The sequence below is a fragment of the Notamacropus eugenii genome, chromosome 1 (assembly GCF_028372415.1).
Source record: "Notamacropus eugenii isolate mMacEug1 chromosome 1, mMacEug1.pri_v2, whole genome shotgun sequence".
Taxonomy (NCBI): Eukaryota; Metazoa; Chordata; class Mammalia; order Diprotodontia; family Macropodidae; genus Notamacropus; species Notamacropus eugenii.
In genome coordinates this window covers 741,781,028-741,804,982 of record NC_092872.1, presented here as the reverse complement: position 1 = coordinate 741,804,982, position 23,955 = coordinate 741,781,028, and the positions used below count along the sequence as shown (strand labels likewise).

Here is a 23,955-nt window from a genome sequence, read left to right as displayed (position 1 = left end):
GAGTGGGGAAGGGAGAGAATGTGGAAGTCAAAGCTTTAAAAATGAATGTTGGAGATTGTTTTTGTGTGCAACTTGGAAATAACGTGTATATATATATATATGTATATATATATGTATATATATATATATACACACATAAGCATATGTATATAAATGTATATATACACACACATACACATATATACATGTATGTATGCATATATATGTATAGATATGTATGTATGTGTATGTGTGTGAATATATATGTGTATATATATATATATATATATATATATATATATATATATATATATATGAAATGGGATATAGAAATCTGTCTTACCCTACCAGAAAATAGAAAGGAAGAGGATAATGGGATGATGGTGATAGAAAGGAGGGAAGATTGGAAGAAAGGGCAATCAGAATACAAGATTTCCTGGGGTGGGGTAGGGAGATAGGGGGTAAGGGGTAGGGAGGAGATGGGGGAAAATTTGAAATTCAAAATTTTGTGGAAGTTAATGTTGCAAATTAAAAATAAATATATATGAAAAAAAGCTAACTACATGACTTTTTGGAACAAATGCAGAGATGACAAGTATGTTCTTTTGCACCTCCATTTTCTCTGCCCAAAGACAGGGATTTTTGTACTGGAAAGAATGGAACATAAATGCTAACAGAATTTTGTTTGTGAGGCAAATTGGGAGATAGTCAAGGAAATTTTCCCTTCAGCTGATGGACACAAGATGACCTCGAAGATATGATTGCTGAGCCACTGTCATGAATCTTTGAAAACAAATAGAACAACAGAAAAGCTGCAGGATTAGAGAAGGGTCAATACCCAGATTCTCAAACTATGAAAACTGATATTGTGTCAATTATGAACCAGACTTTGATGCCTGGAAAATCATCAGCATTTTTGTTCTGTCTTTTCAAGTTTAAAACTCAATGTCCTTTGCAGAGAAAACAGGATTTGGAAAAAAAAAAAATGAGTCACAGTTCTTTTCCTTCTCCATCCACCTGAAAAAAAAAAAAACTACTTTGTCCCTTATAAATAATCATTAGAGAGAAGTTTAGGGAATATCTAGAAGAGGAAGTGGTGATCACAAACAGCATGGCTTTCCCAAAAAGCAATTCACACTAAAGTAATTGGATTTCCCTATTTAACAAGATTGCCAGATTGGCAATTCTAAGGAATGCTATAGATATACTTTATATCAAATACACAAAGTATTTGATAGTCTCATATACTATTCTTTATTTTTTGAAAATATGGAGAGTTAGATGTGGGCTGAAGTCCAAAGCTTCTTCATTTTTTTCCACTAAGGATACCTTCAACCCTTCTTAAACTGGGTGGGGTAATAAACAATAGTTTAAGAAGCACATGGACCAGTTGGGTGGATCTGGAATTGGTTGAATGGCTAGCTCCCAAGAGGAGCCATTCATGATTGAATAACAACTTGAAAGGAAGTCTCTTTAAAGTGCCCCATGGATCTGAGTTTAGTGCAATAGTGTTTACCATTTATATTTATAAAATCTGTCAGGATAAGGTACCAGACACTGAGGTCCTTGCTCAAACTAAACTGCCAAGCATTCAAACTATGCTTCAGAGAACACAAGTCCAATGGGGTGGTCACATTGTTCAAATGCAAAATGCACGTTCACCAAAAAGACTATTTTATGGAGAACTCTCATGGGGTAGGCATGGTGGCCAGAAGAAGCAATACAAGGACATTCTCAAAGTCTCTCAAGAACTTTGGATTTGATTATGTGACATGGAAGACACTGGCATAGGACCATTTAGTATGGCATGCCCACATCAGAAAAGGTGCTATGCTCTATAAGTAAAGCAAAATTGAAACAACACAAAGGAAACATAGGATGTACAAATTAGGAGTATCCATCCTAAATGTTCTCATGGACTATCTGTGCCTAATCTGTGGTAGAGCATTCTAAGCATATATTAGTCTGATCAGCCATAATCATACACATTGAAACTTCACTTTATCATGGTGATATTATTTTGTTCCTTTTCAAGAATAAAGGACAACAACAAACCAATGAACTGGATGCATACCATTGGTCCAGTTATCAGAAAACATAAAGCTGATGCAAGAAAATCATGAAAAATGAGTCAACTGCTTGCAAAAGGGGACCCAAAAAACTGCTGAAGAAAATAACACTAAAAAACAAACTAACCCAAATGATAAAAGATCCAAAAGGTCGATGAGGAGAAGAATGTCTTAAAAAGCAGAATTGGTCAGATGGAAAATGAAGTCCAAAAGCTCACTGAAGAAAATAATTCATTAAAGATTAGAATGGAGCAGATTGAAGCTAATGACTGTGAAAAATCAAGAAATTATAAAACAAAACTTAAGAATGAAAAAATAGCAGACAATGTGAAAGATCTCATTGGAAAAATGACTGGCCTTGAAAATAGATCCAGGAGAGACAATTTAAAAATTATTGGACTACTTGAAAGCCATGATTAAAAAAAGAGCCTAGATATCATCTTTCAAGATGATTACAGGAGAAATGCCCTGATATTTTAGAACCAGATGATAAAATAAAAGTTGAAAGAATTCAGCAATCACCTCCTGAAAAAGATCCCAAAAGAAAAATTCCTAGGAATATTGTAGTCAAATTCCAGAGTTCCCAGGTCAAGGAGAAAATATTACAAGCAGACAAAAAGAAACACTTGGAGAATTGTGGAAACACAATCAGGATCACACTAAGATCTAGCAACTTCTACATTAAGGGGTTGCAGGGCTTGGAATATGATATTCCAGAGGTCAGAGGGGCTAGGATTAAAACCAAGAATCACCTACCCAGCAAAACTGAGTATAATACTTGAGGGGGGGAATTGATCACTCAATGAAATAGAGGACTTACAAGCATTCTGTTCAAAGATAAGAATCAAGAGAAGCATGAAAAGATAAACAGGAAAGAGAAATCATAAGGAAGCTACTAAAGTTAAACTGTTTACATTCCTACATGGAAAGATCATATTTGTAGTTCTTGAGACTTTTCTCAGTATTATGGTAGGATTGCACATATAGACACAGGGCACAGGGTGAGTTGAATATGAAGGAATGATATTTAAAAAATAAAATTAAGGGGGGGAGAAATATTTTGGGAGGAGAAAAGGAGAAATAGAGTAGGGTAAATTATGTCTCACATAAAAGAGGTCAAAAAAAGTTTTTTCAATGGAGGGGGAGAGAGGGGAGGTGAGAGGGAAAAAGTGAACCTTACTATCATAGTATTTGACTTAAGAAGGGAATAATATACACACTCAATTTGCTATGAAAAGCTATCTTACACTACAGGAAAGTAGGAGGGAAGGGGATAAGAAGGGGTGAGGGGATTATAGAAGGGAATGCAAATGGGAGGAGGGGGTAATTAGAAGTAAACACTTTTGAAGAGAGATAAGGTCAAAGGAGAGAACAGAATAAATAGAGGGATAGGATGGAGGGAACTATAGTCTTTCACAACATGATTGTTATGGAAGGGTTCTGCGTGACTACACATGTATAATCTTTATCTAATTGCTTTCCTTCTCCATGGGGGTGGGGAGGAGGAAGTGAGAGAAGCTGGAACTGAAAGTTTTTAAAACAAATGTCAAAAATTGTTTTTACATGCAACTGGTAAATAAGACTTACAGGCAATGGGGTATAGAAATCTGTCTTGCTCTTCAAGAAAATATAGGGGAAAGGGATAAGAGAAGGGAGGGATGTGATAGAAAGGAGGGCAAATTGGGGGAAAGGGTTATTAGAATGCATAATGTCTTTGGGTGAACAAAAGGGAGAGATAGGTAGAAAATATGATACTCAAAATTTTGTGGAAGAGAATATTGAAAATTATAAATAAATTAATTAATAAAAATGTCATCTCCATATATGCAACTTACTACTAGAAGCTGGTCATAAATAGGCAGTAGCCTTGGAGCTGTTCCTTATACATATCATTCCATCTCCCCCTGTGTGCCTTTATTAGCATGGTCTCCCCTAGCAAAATTCACATCTTTCTCACCTGTGCCTTAAAGAATGCTCAGCTTTTCTTCAAGGCACAGCTTGAGGTCTAGATCTTATGAAGGATTTAGACTAGAAAACCCTGGAGTTATCTGCCATCTCCAAATCTATGGTCCTTTCAGTTGTTCACATTCTCCTCTTACTAAAATTTTCACACAAAAACCGATTTAGAATTAGAAGAGAATCTAAATGTTATCAAGTCCAACCCTCTCATTTCACAGATGAGGAAACTGAGACTAGGAAGGATAAAGAGGCAATAGAAGAATAAAGATCAACTAGTCATTGATCAAGACAGCATTTGAACTCAGATTTTCCTCACTTTAAGCCCAAAGTTCTATTCACTATACGGCATAGCTGCCTCTGTGACTTCACATGTAATCTATATTTACTTCTCCACTTAAATGCTATATTATCTCAATAAAATGCAAACTTCTTGAGGGTAGAGATGACTTCATTCCTTGTATTGAAATCTCCAAAATCCAGTCCAGAAATTCATACATAGTAGATGATTAAGAAATGCTTCCTGGTATGTATTGGTTGCTTGATTGAATATAAAAAAACCATTGAGGCTAGAGCATGTTTAAAATGTTTCTTTTTATTTTCAATGTTTAGCTTATGTTTTCATATGCCAAGTACCTAGCAAATATTTTGTAAGTTGAGTGGAATGAGATGGATCTCTGATCTCATCAATTTAGATACCTCAATCATTGGTGCCTAAATTAGAATTTCTCTGACCTTTCTCATTCTATATCATGGAAAATTCTTTCCTATGTATTTTTGTGAATCCTGAATACGTCTACCCAGTATTTGAGACTTTTCTTTCTGTCTCATGGTTGCCATGAGACCAGCCATCTTTTTCAAACATATGACATCCTAAACTCCTCATCAGTATTGGGACAACCTGATAATTCTCAGATCACAGCCCCAGAAAGCACTATCCTACCATATTGATGAATCACAGAGAATTTACAGGCCTCTCACAACCTCTTATGCCCAGTCCTGGCTTTTTATTGGTTTTTTTTTTTTTACTGCTCAGTTTTTACCTTTCCTTCTACACTTTTTAGAAAGTTCAAATATCTGGGCACGGAGCCAAGATGGCAGAGTAGAAAGACGCAAATACACATAGCTCCGAACCCACAACCCATAGAACAGCTACAGGGAAGTAACTCATGGCGAATTCTGCACCCAGAGGCCATGGAACATTGGAGTGAGGGAGATTTCTGTTCCGGAGAGACCTGCAAACCTCTGGCGGGGGGTCCTTCGCACCGCAGACTGGGCGCCAGGACTGGGAGTTGAGTGCAGCCCTGACGCGGCGGCGGCACCGAGAGGAAAAGATCCGAGCGGGCTTCAGGGACGGGATCTCCAGTGGCCATGTGGGTCCCTCCACCCACAGAGGGAACTGCAAACCTCTCGCAAAAGGTCCGTCGCGCTGCAGACGCGGAGCCCAGCCCAGACCTGCTGTGGCCGCGGCCGCGGCACCGAGAGAAACAGATCCGAGCAGACTTCAGGGACGGGATCTCCAGCAGCTGCACAACTCCCTCCACCCACAGGGGATGGGGGTCGGTGAAAGAGTCTCTTTGGTGGGTCGAGAGGGGAGTGGGGTGCCCCCATAATTCAGGCCCCCCCGGGAGGTAGAAGCTGAGAGGCAGCTGCAGACAGGGGCTCCCCAAGTGGGCGGGAGCCTGGATCCATTGTGGAAGGTCTGTGCATAAACCCCCTGAGGGAACTGAGCCTGAGAGGCAGCCCTGCCCTGACCTGAGCACCTGAACTTAATCTCACACTGAATAGCAGCCCTGCCCCCGCCAAAAGCCCTAAGGCTGGAAGCAGCATTTGAATCTCAGACCCCAAACTTTGGCTGGGAGGATCAGGAGGCAAGGTGGGTGTGAGGAGAATATTCAGAGGTCAAGCCACTGGCTGGGAAAATGCCCAGAAAAGGGAAAAGAAATGACTATAGAAGGTTACTTTCTTGGAGAATGGGCATTTCCTCCCTTCCTTTCTGATGAGGAAGAACAATGCTTACCATCAGGCAAAGACACAGAAATCAAGGCTTCTGTGTCCCAGCCCACCCAATGGGCTCAGGCCATGGAAGAGCTCAAAAAGAATTTTGAAAATCAAGTTAGAGAGGTAGAGGAAAACCTGGGAAGAGAAATGAGAGACATGAAGTCAAAGCATGAACAGCAGATTAGCTCCCTGCGAAAGGAGACCCAAAAAAATGTTGAAGAAATTGACACCTTGAAAACTAGCCTAACTCAATTGGCAAAAGAGGTTCAAAAAGCCAATGAGGAGAAGAATGCTTTCAAAAGCAGAATTAGCCAAATGGAAAAGGAGATTCAAAAGCTCACTGAAGAAAATAGTTCTTTCAAAATTAAAATGGCACAGATGGAGGCTAATGACTTTATGCAAAACCAAGAAATCACAGAACAAAGAGAGAAGAATGGAAAAATGGAAGATAATGTGAAATATCTCACTGGAAAAACAACTGACCTGGAAAATAGATCCAGGAGAGACAATTTCAAAATTATGGGACTACCTGAAAGCCATGATCAAAAGAAGAGCCTAGACATCATCTTTCATGAAATTATCAAGGAAAACCGCCCTGAGATTCTAGAACCAGAGGGCAAAATAAATATTCAAGGAATCCACAGAACACCGCCTGAAAGAGATCCAAAAAGAGAAACTCCTAGGAACATTGTGGCCAAATTCCAGAGTTCCCAGGTCAAGGAGAAAATATTGCAAGCAGCTAGAAAGAAACAATTCAAGTATTGTGGAAATACAATCAGGATAACACAAGATCTAGCTCCCTCTACATTAAGGGATCGAAGGGCATGGAATAGGATATTCCAGAAGTCAAAGGAACTAGGACTAAAACCAAGAATCACTTACCCAGCAAAACTGAGTATAATACTTCAGGGGAAAAATTGGTCTTTCAATGAAATAGAGGATTTTCAAGTATTCTTGATGAAAAGACCAGAGCTGATAAGAAAATTTGACTTTCCAACACAAGAATGAAGAGAACCATGAAAAGGTGAACAGCAAAGAGAAGTCATAAGGGACTTACTAAAGCTAAACTGTTTACATTCCTATATGGAAAGACAATATTTGTAACTCTTGAAACATTTCAGTATCTGGGTACTGGGTGGGAGTACACACACACACATGCACACACGCACACATACATAGAGAGAGAGTGCACAGAGTGAATTGAAGAGGATGGGATCATATCTTTAAAAAAAATGAAATCAAGCAGTGAGAGAGAAATATATTGGGAGGAGAAAGGGAGAAACTGAATGGGGCAAATTATCTCTCATAAAAGGGGCAAGCAAAAGACTCATTAGTGGAGGGATAAAGAGGGGAGGTGAGAGAAAAACATGAAGTCTACTCTCATCACATTCCACTAAAGGAAAGAATAAAATGCACACTCATTTTGGTAGGAAAACCTATCTCACAATACAGGAAAGTGGGGGATAAGGGAACAAGCAGGGTGGGGCGGATGATAGAAGGGAGGGCATGGGGAGGAGAGTGCAATTTGAGGTCGACATTCATGGGGAGGGATAGGATCAAAAGAGAATAGAAGTAATGGGGGACAGGATAGGATGGAGGGAAATATAGTTAGCCTTATACAACACAACTATTATGGAAGTCATTTGCAAAACTACACAGATTTGGCCTATAGTGAATTGCTTGCCTTCCAAAGGGAAGGGGTGGAGAGGGAGGGAGGTAAAGAAAGTGGAACTCAAAGTGTTAGGATCAACTGTAATGTTCTTGCCACTAGGAAATAAGAAATACAGGTAAAGGGGTATAGAAAGCTATCTGGCCCTACAGGACAAAAGAGAAGATGGAGACAAGGGCAGAGAGGGATGATAGAAGAGAGAGCAGATTGGTCATAGGGGCAATTAGAATGCTTGGTGTTTGGGGGGGGAGGGGATAAAAGGGGAGAAAATTTGTAACCCAAAATTTTGTGAAAATGAATGTTAAAAGTTAAATAAATAAATTTAATTAAAAAAATAAATAAAAAAAAGAAAGTTTAAATATCTGAACTTTTGTCTTGTGGAAGAGGGATTAGACTATACTTGGTAGAAGGGGAGGGAGGGAATATTTCTGTTTGATTCAAGGATCCATTTTCTAATTATTTGTGCTGTCCAAAAGCAAAATGACCTACAAGAGATATTAATGAGTTACTCAACCATTATTGTCATATTCAGTCTTGTCTTTGATCAAACTTTCCCAGTTCCAATGATCCTCATATATCTTGGCCACAAGGTCCTTCAGTGTCCTGGCTGTCCTCCAGACACTCTCTAGTTTGTCTATCATTCCTAAATTGAGGCACCAGAAATGAACATGCAACTCCAGTTGAAATCATATGGGGACAGAGAACCATGGGTACTTCAATCTCCCTTTTTGTAGAAGCCATATATTACTTAATGGATCCCCAAATTCCATCAGTTTTTAGGGGGGAAAATTAACAGATCTCACTTTTGAATCATGTTTAGCTTGCAGTCCACTAGGATCTCCTTATCTTCCATCAATATGGGGAATGCCAAATGTGGACCAGTAGCTCCTACATTATACCTCTCTCAGTGACTTAAAGGACTGGGAGTTTGTGTGTCATGCCCAAGACAGCTAGTATATGCCAAAGGAGGGACTTGAACCCAGGTTCTTCTAATTCTAATGCTAATCCACTTACACATGGCACACTACCTCCAAATCCATTTGTCAATGGGATATAGAAAACTTGATTTATCCTATTCAGATTTATCCCTTACCCACAGTAAAGAGCTCACCTTAGACCCTTACAGATGCTAATGCTGGCTGTAGACATCTCCTCATTCAGGATGTGTCCTTGGTAATAGCAGTTTTCCTGGGAAGGAAAAGGAGGAAAACTAATTCTAGTGGTGACCACACATTCTTCCAGATCAAACTACTGAATGTGGATTTAGAAAGGTGAATAACATGAAGAAAACATATTTGCACAACCAAAAATACATATGCAAATAACCCGGGTTCTGCCTCCCTCTCTGCCACCCTCCCACCCCTGACACACCTGTGCCCTGCGCAGCTGCCTAATTTACCTACTCCTCATCCTGAGACTGGGGCTGGATAATTGCTACAAGCATCCAATACTCAACTGTGGGTTACTTCCCTTCTCCACTGAAATGAATTACCTTATGTGAATCACTCAATTAGTTCATCTCCAGACAATAGACAAAACTTCATGGGAATAGGTATTGCTTCATTCTCTGCATCTGCACACTGCTTAGCATATAGCCAGTGCTTAATCAATACTGACTAGTTAACTGACTGACTGATAGAATGTTAGCCTTGAATTTAAAAAGACCTGGTTTCCAGTCCTGTTAATTAGATATATTAACTGAGTGATCTTGGTCAAATAACTTCTTTGAGCCCCAGACATTTCTCTATAACGAAAGTTACAGAGGAAGCATTGATATCTATCAGCTGAGGACTTTCTACAGAGGAAGTTTGTAAGGGGTCTGGAACTCTTGGGTTATCATGGTCACGATGCCCTCGGGAGAAATCTCTTAAGACTAAAATGTTAAGTTCCCAAAGATCTCATGCCTGCATGAGATCTTTCTTCTGGGTGCGAATGAATGAGGCGGGAACAAAGACGGTATGCACTCTGTTTATTCTCAGCTAGCTCAGAGTAGATGTAGGCATTCCACTTCCATACATTCAAGAAGTTAGTAAACACTGTGTGCTGAGCTTATGTGCTTGGCTGTTGTTCTTGCTCAAGATAATTGTGAAGGTTGGTTATTGCATAAGGGTGGTCCATCACGTAAGTCATGCAAGGACGTGTCGTCTCAATGATGATGAGGAATAACCTTTTCTAGCTATGAGATGCTGAGTAGGTCATTTAACTTCTCTCTGCTTCAATTTCCTCAATTGTAGAATGGGGATAATAATAGCACAACATGGTCATTGCAGGTATCAAATGAGAATGTAATTATAAAGCCCTGAAAGGTGCCTAACATACAGTGAACATTATATAAACGTTAGCTATTAGTATTAAACTGCCCATACTGGATGATGACAGAGATGTTTATAAATGCTGAGTCTTAGGCTAGTGTCTTCATAGACATAGAAAAGTAGATTCACAAGGCAAAGGTCAGACACATGATGTCCTCAGCACAGTTTTGTGGGTAGAGCGTTGTCCTGGGAGTCAGATTTCCCTGGGTTCAAATCTTGTTTCTGATTTACACTGGCTATGTCACTCAGTAAACTGTGGAGCTTCTCAGTGCCCTAAGTAACTGTCCAAGTGTACAGTTTATAAAGCAGGTGTTGACCTACATTGATAGAGGGATTTTCCTGACTGGGAGTTCTTCATGCTAGCAATAGGTCTGCTTCAAAGTAAATAAATAACATTGCCCAGGCAAATAAATACATAAGGACGTAAACAGATACATAGACAAGAAAAAAATAAATATTCTGTTTGACTGCTATGTGGGAAATTTCAATATTTGTCTCAGTGCCTTTGTCCAGGATGTGACCCATAATAGAGGGATGACTGCCTTCTCAGAATTCTGGTCCTTTTCCCCAGACTCAGCAGGTAGTCTTTGGGATATCCCTCTCAAAATTGGTAGGACTCTTCTCTGTCCCCATGAAAAATGGTTTGTATTCACTTGGTGTATATTTTATTATCTTGGATAGGGACTGACTTGGGCATCAGCAACACCGGAGTGTGTTCTGGGGTGAATCACTGAAGCTGTCAATACCCTCAGGCAACTCTCTGGGAAGATGTTACAGATGAAGGATTGAAAGAAAGAAGAAGGGAAGGAAGAAAAGAAGGAAGGAAGGAAAGAATGAAGGAAGGAAGGAAGGAAGGAAGGAAGGAAGGAAGGAAGGAAGGAAGGAAGGAAGGAAGGAAGGAAGGAAGGAAGGAAGGAAGGAGGAAAGAAGAAGAAAAGAAGGAAAGAAAGAAAACAAAAAGGAAGGAAGGAAGGAAAGAAAGTGGAAAGGATGGGAAGGGAAGGGAAAGGAAAGGAAAGGAAAGGAAAGGAAAAAAAGCTGGGGAGCAAAGGGAAGCATGGCTCACGCTGATTTAGTCATAGTTGGTCTTGTGAAATATTTTTCTATACTTCCTGTAGGACCATATCAAGAAAGCTCCCAGGGTCACTTCTCTGTGGCCATTTCAGAGTCTCCAGTAGAACACATACTCCTCGATAGCAAAAGCAGTCATTATGTCTTTGTATCCTCAGTGTTTAGGGTTGGGACTAGCATAGAATAAAGGCTAAAAATGCTGATTAGTTGATTAATTGTATACTCAGACCCCAAAGCACTGAGAGGTACTGAGGGGCAACTGTGTAGGCAACTTATAGTCCTACAGAGTTGTCTGGGACATTGAGAGGTTAAACATCTTGCCTAGAATCACTTAGTATGCATCAAAGGCAGGACTGGAACCCAGGTCTTCTAGGTTCCTAGGACAGCTCTCTGATCTCTATGCCATACTATTTCTCACTTGCTGTCTAGCAGATCTTCAATAAATGTTTTTAAAGAAATGAATCAATCTGGAAAGCTAGGTGGCACAATGGACAGAAACCTGTAGTCAGGAGGACCTGAATTCAAATCCAGCCTCAGACACTTGCTAACTGTATGACCTTGAGCAAGTCACTTAATCTCAATTCTCTCCTAAAAACTAAACAAAACAAAAATGAATGAATGAATCACCACCAGCACCATCCTTGATACATCCTCTTGCCCAGTGAGAATCCCTGTTCCCAGCTGTGAAACAGTTTGACTTGACTGAATCCCCATGCAGCAATATATTGTGATACACTACCATGATCTGAGGGCTCGAAGTGACTGATTTGCCTGTGGGTGAATATTGAATTTCCACATAATCTGGGGACAGGAACTCCCTAAAGAAAGAACAGGGACAAAGGTTACTGAGGCTATTAGAAAGAGAAGATGGTAATGATATTAGCCATAAGAAAAATGAATAATAATAAGTTATTTACATTTACTAGTCATTTTCTTCAGGGGAAAATAAAACAAACTTGTGAGGGAATTAATTTGGTTACTGTTTTGCCTAGGCCTGTGATTTTACTGATCTAGGGAACTCCCAGTGAGAAAACTCCCTCCACAAATGCAGATGGACAGCTCTTCTCTGACCCGTAGTCTTAGAGATTAGACTGGGGTCACTTAAGTCAAGGACACAGATAGTAAGTGTTAGAGCTTAAATATGAACCCACTTCACTCAATTTCAAGATCAGTATTCCTTCCATTCATCCTTGGGAATAGACACAGAGAGAACTGAAGATGTTGTCCTATCATGAGGGAAGAAGGATTAGAATGTTTTGCTTGGCCCCAAAGGATAGAGTTCGCACCAGGGAGGGGTCAATTCATCCATCTACCTGTACTGATGTACCACATACCACCCACAAGGAATGGGTAATGAGCACTGGAGAACTGAAATTAAAAAGAAAAAGATACTGTGGTTTCAAGGAACTTAGACTCTAATGGATGTCATAGTGTATATGAAACACTTTGCATAATGAGATGGTCAGAGTAGGTGACCTCTAGAATACTTGATCAATGTAAACCTATGTTCTTCAGATCCTAAATTTCACCAAGCAGCAAATAAATTTAGATTCAATATAAGGTACATTTTCTTAATTAGGTGATCAGTCCAACAGGAGTGCAGGCTGCCTTGGGAGAGAGTGGGCTTCCTCTTACTAGTGGTCTTGAAGTAGAAACTGGTTGTCAGAAATGTCAGTAACCACTTCAGGTGTTAGTTGGACTCTGTGGTCTCTGAGACACCTTACAATGCTGATATTGTATGTGTCCAGAACATCCGTGGATATAAAATCAATGACAAGAAAATTGGGAAGTGTAATCAATGCCCAAAGAAGTTACAGTGACTTACTTGCCCAAGGTCACCAGAGTGCTAAATTGAAGAAATGGCCAGGTAGCATAAAGGATGTGGCCCAGAATCTAGAGTCAGGAAGGCCTGAGATCACATCTGGCCTCAGATGTTTACTACCTATATAAATCCGTCATTCAGCAGGGCAAGTGGCTGCCCCCGTCTGACTCAATTTCCTCATCTGAAAAATGGGATAATTATAGCTCCTGCCTCCCAGGGTTGTTATTAGTATGAATTGAGATGTTTGTAAAGTGCTTGGCACATCTTAACGTATTATATACATATTACTATTATACAAATAAATATTATTATGAGTCTTTACGATACATTAATTATACTCAACACCTCCAACTTCAATTCTCTTTCTAATACACCATCTCTTTGAGCCTACATGTGTGCATGTATACACTGACACAGATATATATGTATATGCAAATTCCTCATATACAAATTTTAAATAAAAATACTAGAATTACCTACCTTATGGGGTTGTTGAATGGAAAGATTTTATCAACCTTAAAAAAACTTTGAGTTATTCCCTTTTGTGAGTTTCAGCTTCTTCATCTAATAACAGTCATAATGGTAATAGCTAACATTTAGCTAGCATTTACTATGTGCCAGGCACGGTGCTAGGCACTATATAATTATTATCTCATTTGCTCTTTATGACAACCCTGAGAAAAAGGTGGTATTATTTGGCCCATTTTACAGATGAGGAAACTGAGGCAAACAGGGTTAAATGACTTGCCCAAGGTGACACAACTAGTAAGGTTCTGAGGCCAGATTTGAACTTGGGTCTTCCTGAATCTAGTCCAATGCTCCATCCACCGAGTCAACTAGCTGCTCCATCTGCTATCTGACTGTCCTTGAAGGGTTGATTTGAAGACTGAGATTCAAAAGCCAACAGTCAGTCAATTAATAAATAAGTACTCATTTGACATTTGCTGTGTGCCAAGCACTACGCTAAGACAACACTCATTGAAGTTGGGTGTGAACCCAGATCTGCTAACATCATTGAAACATCAATGAAAGTTAGAAGGGGAGGGGAAATGGAAAGGAAATAAACATTTATGTATGGACTGCTATGTCTTAGGCACTGGGCCAAATAATTTTTTTTTTTAAATCTCGTTTGATCCTCACCCTGCAAAGCAGATAGTATAATTATGAAAATACTGTAGTTGAGGAGACTGAGGCAAATATGTGAAGTGATTTACTAAGAGTCCCACAGCCAGCAAGTGTCTGAGATCACATTTGAACTCAGGTCTTCATGACTCCGAACAATAAATCATGACCTTGTAGAAAGTCCTTTGGAGGCGTTTACCACATTCCTGGCTGTATCATAACCTAGTTCTCTGACTTTGTGTCAGTCACTCACAATCCAAGTATCTCTAACTGACAAAAGGGAAATTAACAAGGTCTTCCTCTCCTTACCTCATCAGGATGTTGGGAGTATAAAGAGGAATAATATTGGTGAAAGTATTTTAGAATCAAAGCAAAGTACACTTCACCAGTGGAAGCCTCTATTGTGACCATGCTTGATGGCTACAAGATGTGTTTCATCTGCTCTGTTTCTCATAGCGAGATCTTAAAACATCACAGGCAACTTTTTTTTTTTTAGTTCTAATTTGATTGATGAGGAAGTTGAGGTTCAGAAAGATGATGATTTTCCCTCACCCTGAGGGGCTGAGACTTGAACACAAAATGGATGAGAAATAAGATGGGGCTGACTTTGCTCTTAGGAAATAACAATTGTTTTTCAAAGTTACAGACGCAATCAGTGAGTGAACAGGTATTGGATAAGTGTTTGTAATATGTCAGGCACTGTCCTAAGTGTTGAAAATAAAATATAAAATGCTAGTCACTACCCACAAGAGGCTTGTTTTTTGATGGATGAGGCTACGTGCACACATTCAGTTACACTTACCACACGCGTGAAGCAGATACAAAGCACCTATGGGTGGGAAATCACTAAGAGTGGGGAAGAAGGGCATCATGATCTACCATGAAAGGTCTCCTGAATAGGGAACTTTTCACCCCAAATACCTTTTATTATTTCTTTATACTATGATTTCACCCATAAAATAGCCCAGTGCCATGGACTCCAAGGGCAGCGATTCAGCAAATCTCTAGCTTATTGTTATTTGTAATATAGCAGGGAATGTTGATTTTGGAACCTGGTCCAGCTGATAAAATCAATGAAAGGGACAAGTAAAAGATATTATGTTAATGTATTAAGAGAAAGTATACAAATGACTCTTGATTTCTTAAAAATTTTATGAAGAACAAAGTTTTCCTGATAGAACTGAAAAGGTATCAAGCTATTGATTAAGGATTTATCAATTATTGATTAAGTTCATGTCTCTAGTGACCTTTAAAATAAAACTAAGCCCACTAGACTTGGTAGAAACTAAGACACATTTCAGGAAGGAAACAGTTCTGTGTGACTAGTGGGACTCTTCCAAAGGTCAGTTGGGAGGAAAAATTCCTCTCCTCCCTCCTCTGCTAGCTTTGACTTTTGATAAGACACAGAAGCACGGGAAGTAGTTCTTTGAAATTTGAGCTCTGGCATCAGAGAAGAGAGCTAACCATAATTTTAAGGGAGAATTAGCTCTGGAGTTGGGAGCTGAGCTTCAGAGAGGAGCAGAATCAGGGAATCCATAAGAGAAACTTGCCCCCAAAAGATTCTGTACTTAGAGAGAAGTGGTATGAAGAAATCAGTAAAGACATTGGGGTGCTAGAGTACTGGAGGTATGAGTTACTCTGGACATATCTGTTTACGATACATATATCTCATGACTAAATTGTGCCCCCTCTTACCTCAGATGATATGTGTGCTCGTGGAAGAGTGTGCTCTGATTGTGGATTTGTTTGTTGTGTTTTATTTTTTTGGAGGGGAGAATAAGGTATTTTACCAATGGCTCTTGCTGTACCATCTTCATGAATGCCTTTTGTATAAGCTTATTTTGTCTACTGATTGGTTATTAATAATAGCAGCTAACGTTTATAGAGTATTTTAAATTTGCAACATATATTACAGATGTTGTTTTCATCCACACCCTGTGAAGCAGGTGCTTTTAATAACCTCATTTTACAAATGAAGAAACAGAGGGAGACATAAGAGAGGTAGACCCACCTCAGGTAGGATGATGAAGATGATTCTTTTTGACTCCAAGCCCAGTGTCTACCTACTACATCACTTGGATGCCCTGATATATTTACTATATGGTAGATATAAGATTAGCTTCTAGAAACTTAGCATCCCTAGTGCATAGTTTCATTCCTGCTCAATGCTTGTTTGTTGATGGAATGATCATAAAAATTAATCTGAGTTATTCTATTAGAAACCACAAATAAGCATGACTTGCCCAAGCATGTGTCCATGGTAACCACCCCATTTGGGCCCCCATACTTAGAAGCTGGGTTAGAGCTTCCTACAGGAGCCATCCTAGCTTTGGCAGACATCTGAACACAGACATCAAAAGCATTTACTTACTTGTTTTTTTCCAAATGAAGGACCACAGTTTCCTCTTTTAAATTGATTTCATACTGCACCCAGTCTTCATATTTCTCCTGCAAATATTCACAAGCATTAGAAAGTCAAGGAGCAAGCATCTTTCCACAGTCCTTCTACACCAATACTCATTGACTATTACCAGCAACACAGCCCATGCAAGACAAAGTTAATGAGTGGGCAGAGAGTTCCCTGAGTGGCAAATGACATATGTGACATTCAAAGAAAATGAATAAAGGTAAGAGAAGAATGAGCAGATCTGAAAAGTGATTGAGAAGCATAACAGAAGAAAAGAGATGCTCATAGGCAGACAACCATTGAAAAAGTGGACAAACCAGTTTCTCATTCAGAAGAGTGCTGAAGCCCAGGAACGACAAATCACTAAATTTGCAGTGTGGGCATTGACACCTTGGAAATTAACAAACATTGCAAACAGAGACCTGATTTACTATTTTAGTGATCATCTAGACTTAAGAAAGTGGAGAAAATATCAATAATGCGAATTAAACTTAAATGTGTCAGGCATATTTTTTTGGAAAGCCAATTGTTAAACATTTACCAGCATACTCCTGTGCTCATGCCATGCTTATGACATCCTCCAGAGGGAGGATGGAGATGAAGCTGGAAATGGAGATAAAAATGTAGATTGCACCTGTAGTTGCAGGTAGAAATCTAGTTGTAGTGGTAAGTATAGATATGGGTGTAGACATAGTCACAGACATGAATACAGACACAGTCAAGATGAAATGCCAGACCTATGTTAAGACCCTTGTCCTCAGGGACCTCATAGTCTACTGTCATAGACAGAGAGGTAATCAAGGTTATTTTCAAAGTCAAAGAAAATGATTTCTTTAAATCTCTTTGCAAATGTTAAAATGTCTTATCAATGTGAATTCTTACTGCTCTGATGGGGATTTTATTCTAGTACTCATTTTAATTCCATGAGCATTTGTTAAGCACTTACTGTGTAAGCCACTGTCATAGTCAGGCCCTGAAGATACAAAGAGTAAAATGAAAACCAGCACCTGCCCCCAAGAGGCTTATATTCTTCTGGCTGATACACCACATGGACATAGACATAAATACAGCATGCTTTTTGAGAGGAATGGGAACACTAACAGTTGGAATAGGAGAAGTTGTCAGAAACATTTTTCAATAAAGTGGCTGAGGAGTTGAAACTTGGAAGATTCTAAGAGGTAAAGATGGGAGAGAACATTCCAGACCTGGGGTGAGAGAGGAGGAGAGAGAGGAGAGCCTAGGCCAAGTTCAAGGAAGAGGAAGTAGTTGAGTTTGTCTGTAATAGAAAGCGAATGAAGGGGAAGTAGCATGCATTAAGTCTGGAAAGAGGAAGAAAATACAAAGCATTTTAATCACGGACAAATATCATTCACTTAGTTCAGGGGGAAAAGTCACTGCCTTGAACTTCAAAAAAAATACAAACAGAAATAAAGCCCAACAGATAGGGCTGCCCACTGTCTGACCATACATATATGGTTACCAGAGACAGAAACACCAACATCTGGATTTGCAAAGCTGGGGGCTCCTTAGCATTTTCCCAGAGTTTCTTCTGGCCAAATGAACACTTTCAATGAGTAAGCCCTAAAGTAAAACCTGGCCTAGAGTATTTATACCCTTTTCAGAGTCAGAGGGCATCACAATCCTCCAGAACCAGCGCATTAGAAATTAAACATTAGGGCCTTCCCTAATCAAACTTTCCTTAATGGGCAGTCCCCTTAATGGATGGGGAAGATCTTTAACTCTCTAATTAGCAAATATTACACTGATCAAATCAGCACCATCTCAGAAAGCTCTACCACAAGTTGGGCATCAATAATCCATATGGACATCTGGAGTGGAGAGGGTTTTAACTTTGCACATCTCCTATTTCTTTTGAGCTGCTGCAATTCTGCATAGCTCATAGAGCACAGCACCTTCTCTGATGTGGTCATGCCACACTGAGCAGTTCTGTGACAGTGTCTCCCATATCACACAATCAATTTCAAAGTTCTTAAGAGATACCTTGCGAGTGTCCTTGTATCACTTCTTCTGCCTGCCTTGTGTGAGTTCTCCATAAAATAGTCTTATAGGCAAATGTATGTTTGGCATATGAACAACAGCCCATCCATTTGGATGCTAGAATGAACTAATAAATGACTGAGCATCCTGTCAGTGCTTCTGCTGTTCCAAGCCTGGCCTAAGCACAGAGACATACAAATCAAAGTAAGATAGCCCCTGCCCTCAAGGAGCTTACCTTCTAATAGGAGCACTGAACACCTACATAGCAGCCAGAGTTGGAAAGTGTGAGGAGAAGAAGGAAGGGTGGACACTGATGTAGATGGAGCCAGTTTGAAAAAAGATGCACAAAACCAGACAGAAAGAAGCTTAGTCTTGGAAGGAGCAAAAGTAAGGCAGTGCAGATTTTGAAGCAGGGGAATAATTTGATAAAAATAGTGGTATTGGAATTCTAATGTAACAGTATTATAGAACTGGTCTAGTTACAGCGCACCTGCTCATCATACATACCTCCTCATGAAAGTTCCCACTACCTCATCTTTGCACAATAGATCTAGAATGCTTTCCCTCCTTATTTTATAATCTTGGAAATAATAGAGTCCCTCAAAGTATATGTTTACACGTCCCTTTCTAAAAGAGATGTTTTATCCTCACAGCTATTTAAACCCCTCCATACTGAAATTACTCAAAAAAAGTCTTACTGATAATTTTTGTTTTACCTTATAAATATTTGCATTTCACCCTCACTCTGTGAGAGGCATCTCCTAAGATAGTAAATGTTTTTAAAAAACTAACAATTTAGTGACCTCGTGTGAAAACACAAGCAATAATCTGTCTTCCACCTCTTTTTAAAATTAGCTTTATTTTAAAAATTATTAATATAAATTCATTTTCTCTTCCATCTCTCCAATGGATATATGTGTCATTTAACATCTAAACCGATAAACAAATATGTGTGTATATAATGTATGTTTATTTCTCCGTATATCTACTTTCCCTCCTCCCTTCCCTCAGTAGCATATAAGCCCCTTGAAGGTATAAATTGGGTCATTTTTGTTTCTCTATTTCCAGTGCATGGGGAGTCCTTAAAAATGCTTGTGAATTGCAAAACTCTTGGACAACATCATTGTTCTTTAGGACATGAGGGAACACCATCTAAATGCACCATTGCCACCAACAAGGGACTGAGCACAGACCTTCCTTTCCTCCCAAGCTCATGAGTGCGTTGAGATTGCTGTCATTCATGTGGTTTGATTTTCCATTTTAAACCAGCACTTCTCAGCAGAAAATCAAACTGCCCAATACCAAATGTAGAAGCCCAAAGAAGAAGCAGAGAAGATTGGGACCCAGGGCACTTCCTGGCTCTGCCACTTGCGAACCCACAGCCTGCAGACAAGCTCTTCTTCATCCCCCTCCAGGCCTCACATGATGCTGACTCATCTCAGCCTTGTCCCAGAAACTTCTTTAGTCTGGAAGTGCTCTGGCCTGCTCACACTGGAAGTACTCTTCACCCGTGAGGCCTCCCCTTCTGATTGACTAGTTCTCTCCAGAACCTCCAATTTCAGGAGAAGACCCAAGCCAAAGATGTCATCATGCTTCTTCAGGATGCACTCCTGATCATAATCTCCAAGGGACTTTCTCTGTCATGTCATGTGCCACCTGCAGAGGGTCCCTGTCTACCTCCTTTCAGCTCCCTTTTGTGCACTGTCTACACCCATTGTATTGGGAGCTCCTTGGAATGGAGACTGTCTTTTGCATCTTTTTGTGTCCCTAGCTCTTAGTACCGGGTCTCACCTAGTAGGCAGGTAACAAAGGTTTAAGGAAGTGAATTACATTTCCCTCACTTTGTATCCTCATCCCCTACTGCAGTGCCTGGCTCATGGGAAACTTTCAGTAGATGCTTGTTGATTGACTGACTGACTGAAGCTTCATAAGCTCCCCTTTCCTTAGCAAGAAAATGAAGGAATGAGATTGACTCTAATTATTGAACCTTGATGTTCAATAATGCCTAGATTGGAGCTCCTTTCTGGTATCTCGTTATGGCATGAAGAAGAATCATTTTTATTCTTTTAGATTTCAGTTATAATGAAGATTTGTTTTTATATCATATGCATTCTGCTATATATCCCTCTCACCTTGCCATCCTCACTAGAAGACACACATGTATGTATATATGCATGTATGCATACAAACATATGTACATATACACACATATTCATACATTTCCATTTATGCAAATTCATATATTAAATTGATATATGTACACATATTCATGTAGATGTGTATATATGTATATACTAAATAGTAATAGTAATAATATTTCTACAATATACTGCATGCTAGGCATTGTGCTAAGTGCTTTCCAAACACTAACTCATTTTATGCTCACAACAATTCTGAGAGGTAGGTGCTATTTATTACATATTCCCATTTCATAGTTGAGGAAACTGAGGTTAGATGGCTTGCCCAAGGTCACACAGCTAGTGAGTGTCTGTAGCTGGATTTTACTTCACATGTTCCTGACTCTGGTTCCACTGAGCATTCTAGTCACTGACCTACCAGTTATCCTGTACAAGTGTATACATATATGCATGCAGATTCATATATAAATTCATATGCATTTGCATATGTGATGAGATATATATGAATATGCACAATCTAGCCATTTATACATACATACATATCGTGTGATACATACATGTATGTTTTAAGCCTTAAGAACTTAAAATTGCATTGATTTTTGGACACATATATTTCCTTATATAAAAGCATTTAGTCAAAGCAAAAGACACGTTGATCATATGTAACAATATAAGAACATTCCCCAACCTGGGCTCTGTGGCTCCAAATGATGGAACATCACGAGGTTGGAAAAGGGAAAATTGCAAGTAGCACTGAGTCACAGAAAGATGACTGATGGGCAGAGATGTGTGGCCAAAGATGCCAATAACCAAGAATTACTACAAAAGATCATTCCAAGGTTATTTCAAAACAGAAATTAAAATGGATTGTTTATTCAAAAGAGAGGGAGACAAGGAGAGACCAGGAAGGAACTACAACGGCCCGAAAAGTGAAATGAGATCTCCAGTGCCTGAGGGAATCCCTCCTACAGAACTGATATAAAGACAAAGATATAAAAAAAATCACAGGACTATAAGGTATGGGTGGAATAAAATCTTTTGTGTTTTAGAGTGAGCACACCCCCAAAAAAATCTACAGAAAAAAATCAAAGTATTTAATAATTTAAGAAATTAATAAAATTAATAATTTAATAAAGAATACAGCCTGTGACTGTATATAAGTATACATACAACATGTTCATTATATTGCATCTAAATCATTTTGACTAAATCTGAGTTGTTTTTGATATAAATGTTTTGTTGTCATTGTTTATCTACGGCAGTCAGAGTGTCTGAGGCAGCTAGAGTGTTGAACCTACTGTCAGGGAGGCCTGAATTTTAAACCTGTCTCAAATTTTTACTAGCTGTTTGACTACTGGAAAATTACTTCTCTCTCTCTCTCTCTCTCTCTCTCTCTCTCTCTCTCTCTCTCTCTCTCTCTCTCTCTGTCTATCTCTTTCTCTCTCTCTCTCTTTCCTTCAATTCCCTCATCTGTAAAACTAGGGATGGTAATAGTATCTACCTCCCGGGGTTGCTGTGAGATTAAATAATATTTGTCAATCACTTTGCAACTTTAAGGCACAATATAAAAACTACTTTTTGTTGTTACCGTTATTACTGTTCTATATAATAATGAACCATTTTGTGTGTTTGTTTGAGCATCTGCAGAATAAATTAAATCCCCCTCCCAAAACATAAACATCATGATCCTACCCTTAAATATAAAAATAACATAATATAAATATGAAAATAAAAGATTAAATATTCCTAGTTCCTTCAACTGACCCTCATTTGGCAAGAAGTCAGTTCCCCTAGAACATGTATAGAAAGACATGTAAGCCACTTAAGACTTGCCTCAAAAGATGTTCCTTAGCCAAAGTGAAACTATAATCGTATTTGAAACCTGGTTATTGGAACTCGCCATTTTTTAGATGCTATGGGACTATTAAGTGACTGTTCTTCTGAGTCTAACTCCAGGTATGGGAAGCAAGAAAGGCGATCTGAGCCTCCAATACATGATGCCAGTAAGCTGATGAGATCCTGGTATGAACTGCACAGGTGATTTCAAGGGAAGGGTGGGAGAGCGGCTGTTCAGGATGGGCTGAGGTGGGATTCTCCTGACTCAATTTCTCCACTGACATCTGGAAGACTTTAAGCCTGACTAAATGCAAGTGGATAATTTAATCCTGCCTGGAGTTGACATGAAGTTGGGGAGATATTGTATCCCTGCAATGTCCTTACTTTTGGTGGCAATTTCCTATAGTCAAAATGTCTGTAAGCTTAATACCAGATCTAGTCAATTATAGATTATGGATAGGGGACCATCCGAGCTTGTCTAAAATTAAGCTATTAGGCATAGGACTTTAGACCAACAACATTAAGTTAGAGTCCTTTAATGCTTAGTAATACTGTGGAGACAATTAGGTCAAGAGCTTGTGAAGTTAGCAACATAACTATTATCTGTGTCTCAGTTGGTTAATGTTTAAAAAAAAACTTCTTTTGTGGTCCATATTGTAAATGCTTTAAAAAGATGTGTCACCTGAAAAAAAAAAAAACCAATAAACCATGCTGCATCTCAAAAAAAAAAAAAAAAGTTAGTTCCCTTCCCTCATGCCCAAATATGGACAATCTCAAGCTTATCCATCTCCTTACTTATATGTGGTTTATATGTCCTTATATGTCCAGGTTTACAGATTCCAGGGCACAGAACACATTGCACCATAATGGGCATCAATTGCACTAATTCAAATAGTTATTTTCTCTAGAAGGCTAAAGTTACCAGGAATTCACTCAATCTTTTGTCTTCTTTCTTTCCTGTTTACTCAAGAATCTTACTCAACTGGCTTTATGAATAGAAATAAATGAAGTCATGGGAATCCATCAGAAAACAAATACTTATTGAACACAGTATCAGAATGTATTCTAAACCTAGTAGAAATACAGAGGAAGGGAATTGATTAAAACTGCTCAGACTTCCCCCAAAAAGGGAAGTAAGAAATAAGTGGAAGTAGCCAGAACTCTCCAGGAACTGGCTATTAGATATTGGCTTTAACATCAAAGGAATTCTGTGAACCCTAGCATTTACCCTTTTCTGGTCTGCTGGTGGTTAATGCCTTCAAAAGAACCTGGGATCTATTTATTCTAGACTTTAAGAGCCTACAGATACCTTTGTGCTCTGAAGTATTAAACATCACCTTACCACTTCATGTTGTACGGTTAGCTTTTAGGTCTGAGCTAGACATGTCATTTGGAAGGACAGAAATGAAAATGAGATCCAGACTAGCAGTCACTTAGTCAAGTGTTAAATTGATCAACATTTACTAAGGATCTATTCTATGCTAGGTCCAGTACTGACCTCTGGGGATACAAAAGAAAAAAAATTTCTCTGCCCTCAGAGAGCTTATATTCTACTGGAAGATGCAGCCTGTGGCT

General features: G+C 39.1%; 1 protein-coding gene across 3 annotated transcripts in view; it reads right to left on the bottom strand.

Moving 5' to 3' along the window:
* The window catches only part of ADAM28 (ADAM metallopeptidase domain 28), a 116,941-nt gene that overhangs the window by 72,791 nt on the left and 20,195 nt on the right, over positions 1 to 23,955 (bottom strand). For all 3 annotated transcript variants that reach the window (XM_072635878.1, XM_072636025.1, XM_072635936.1), the window contains exons 3-5: positions 16,373 to 16,449; positions 11,797 to 11,875; positions 8,786 to 8,862 (exon numbers count right to left, since the gene is read on the bottom strand). In XM_072635878.1, the coding sequence (XP_072491979.1) occupies positions 8,786 to 8,862; positions 11,797 to 11,875; positions 16,373 to 16,449 (233 nt within the window). The remainder of the gene's footprint in view (positions 1 to 8,785; positions 8,863 to 11,796; positions 11,876 to 16,372; positions 16,450 to 23,955) is intronic.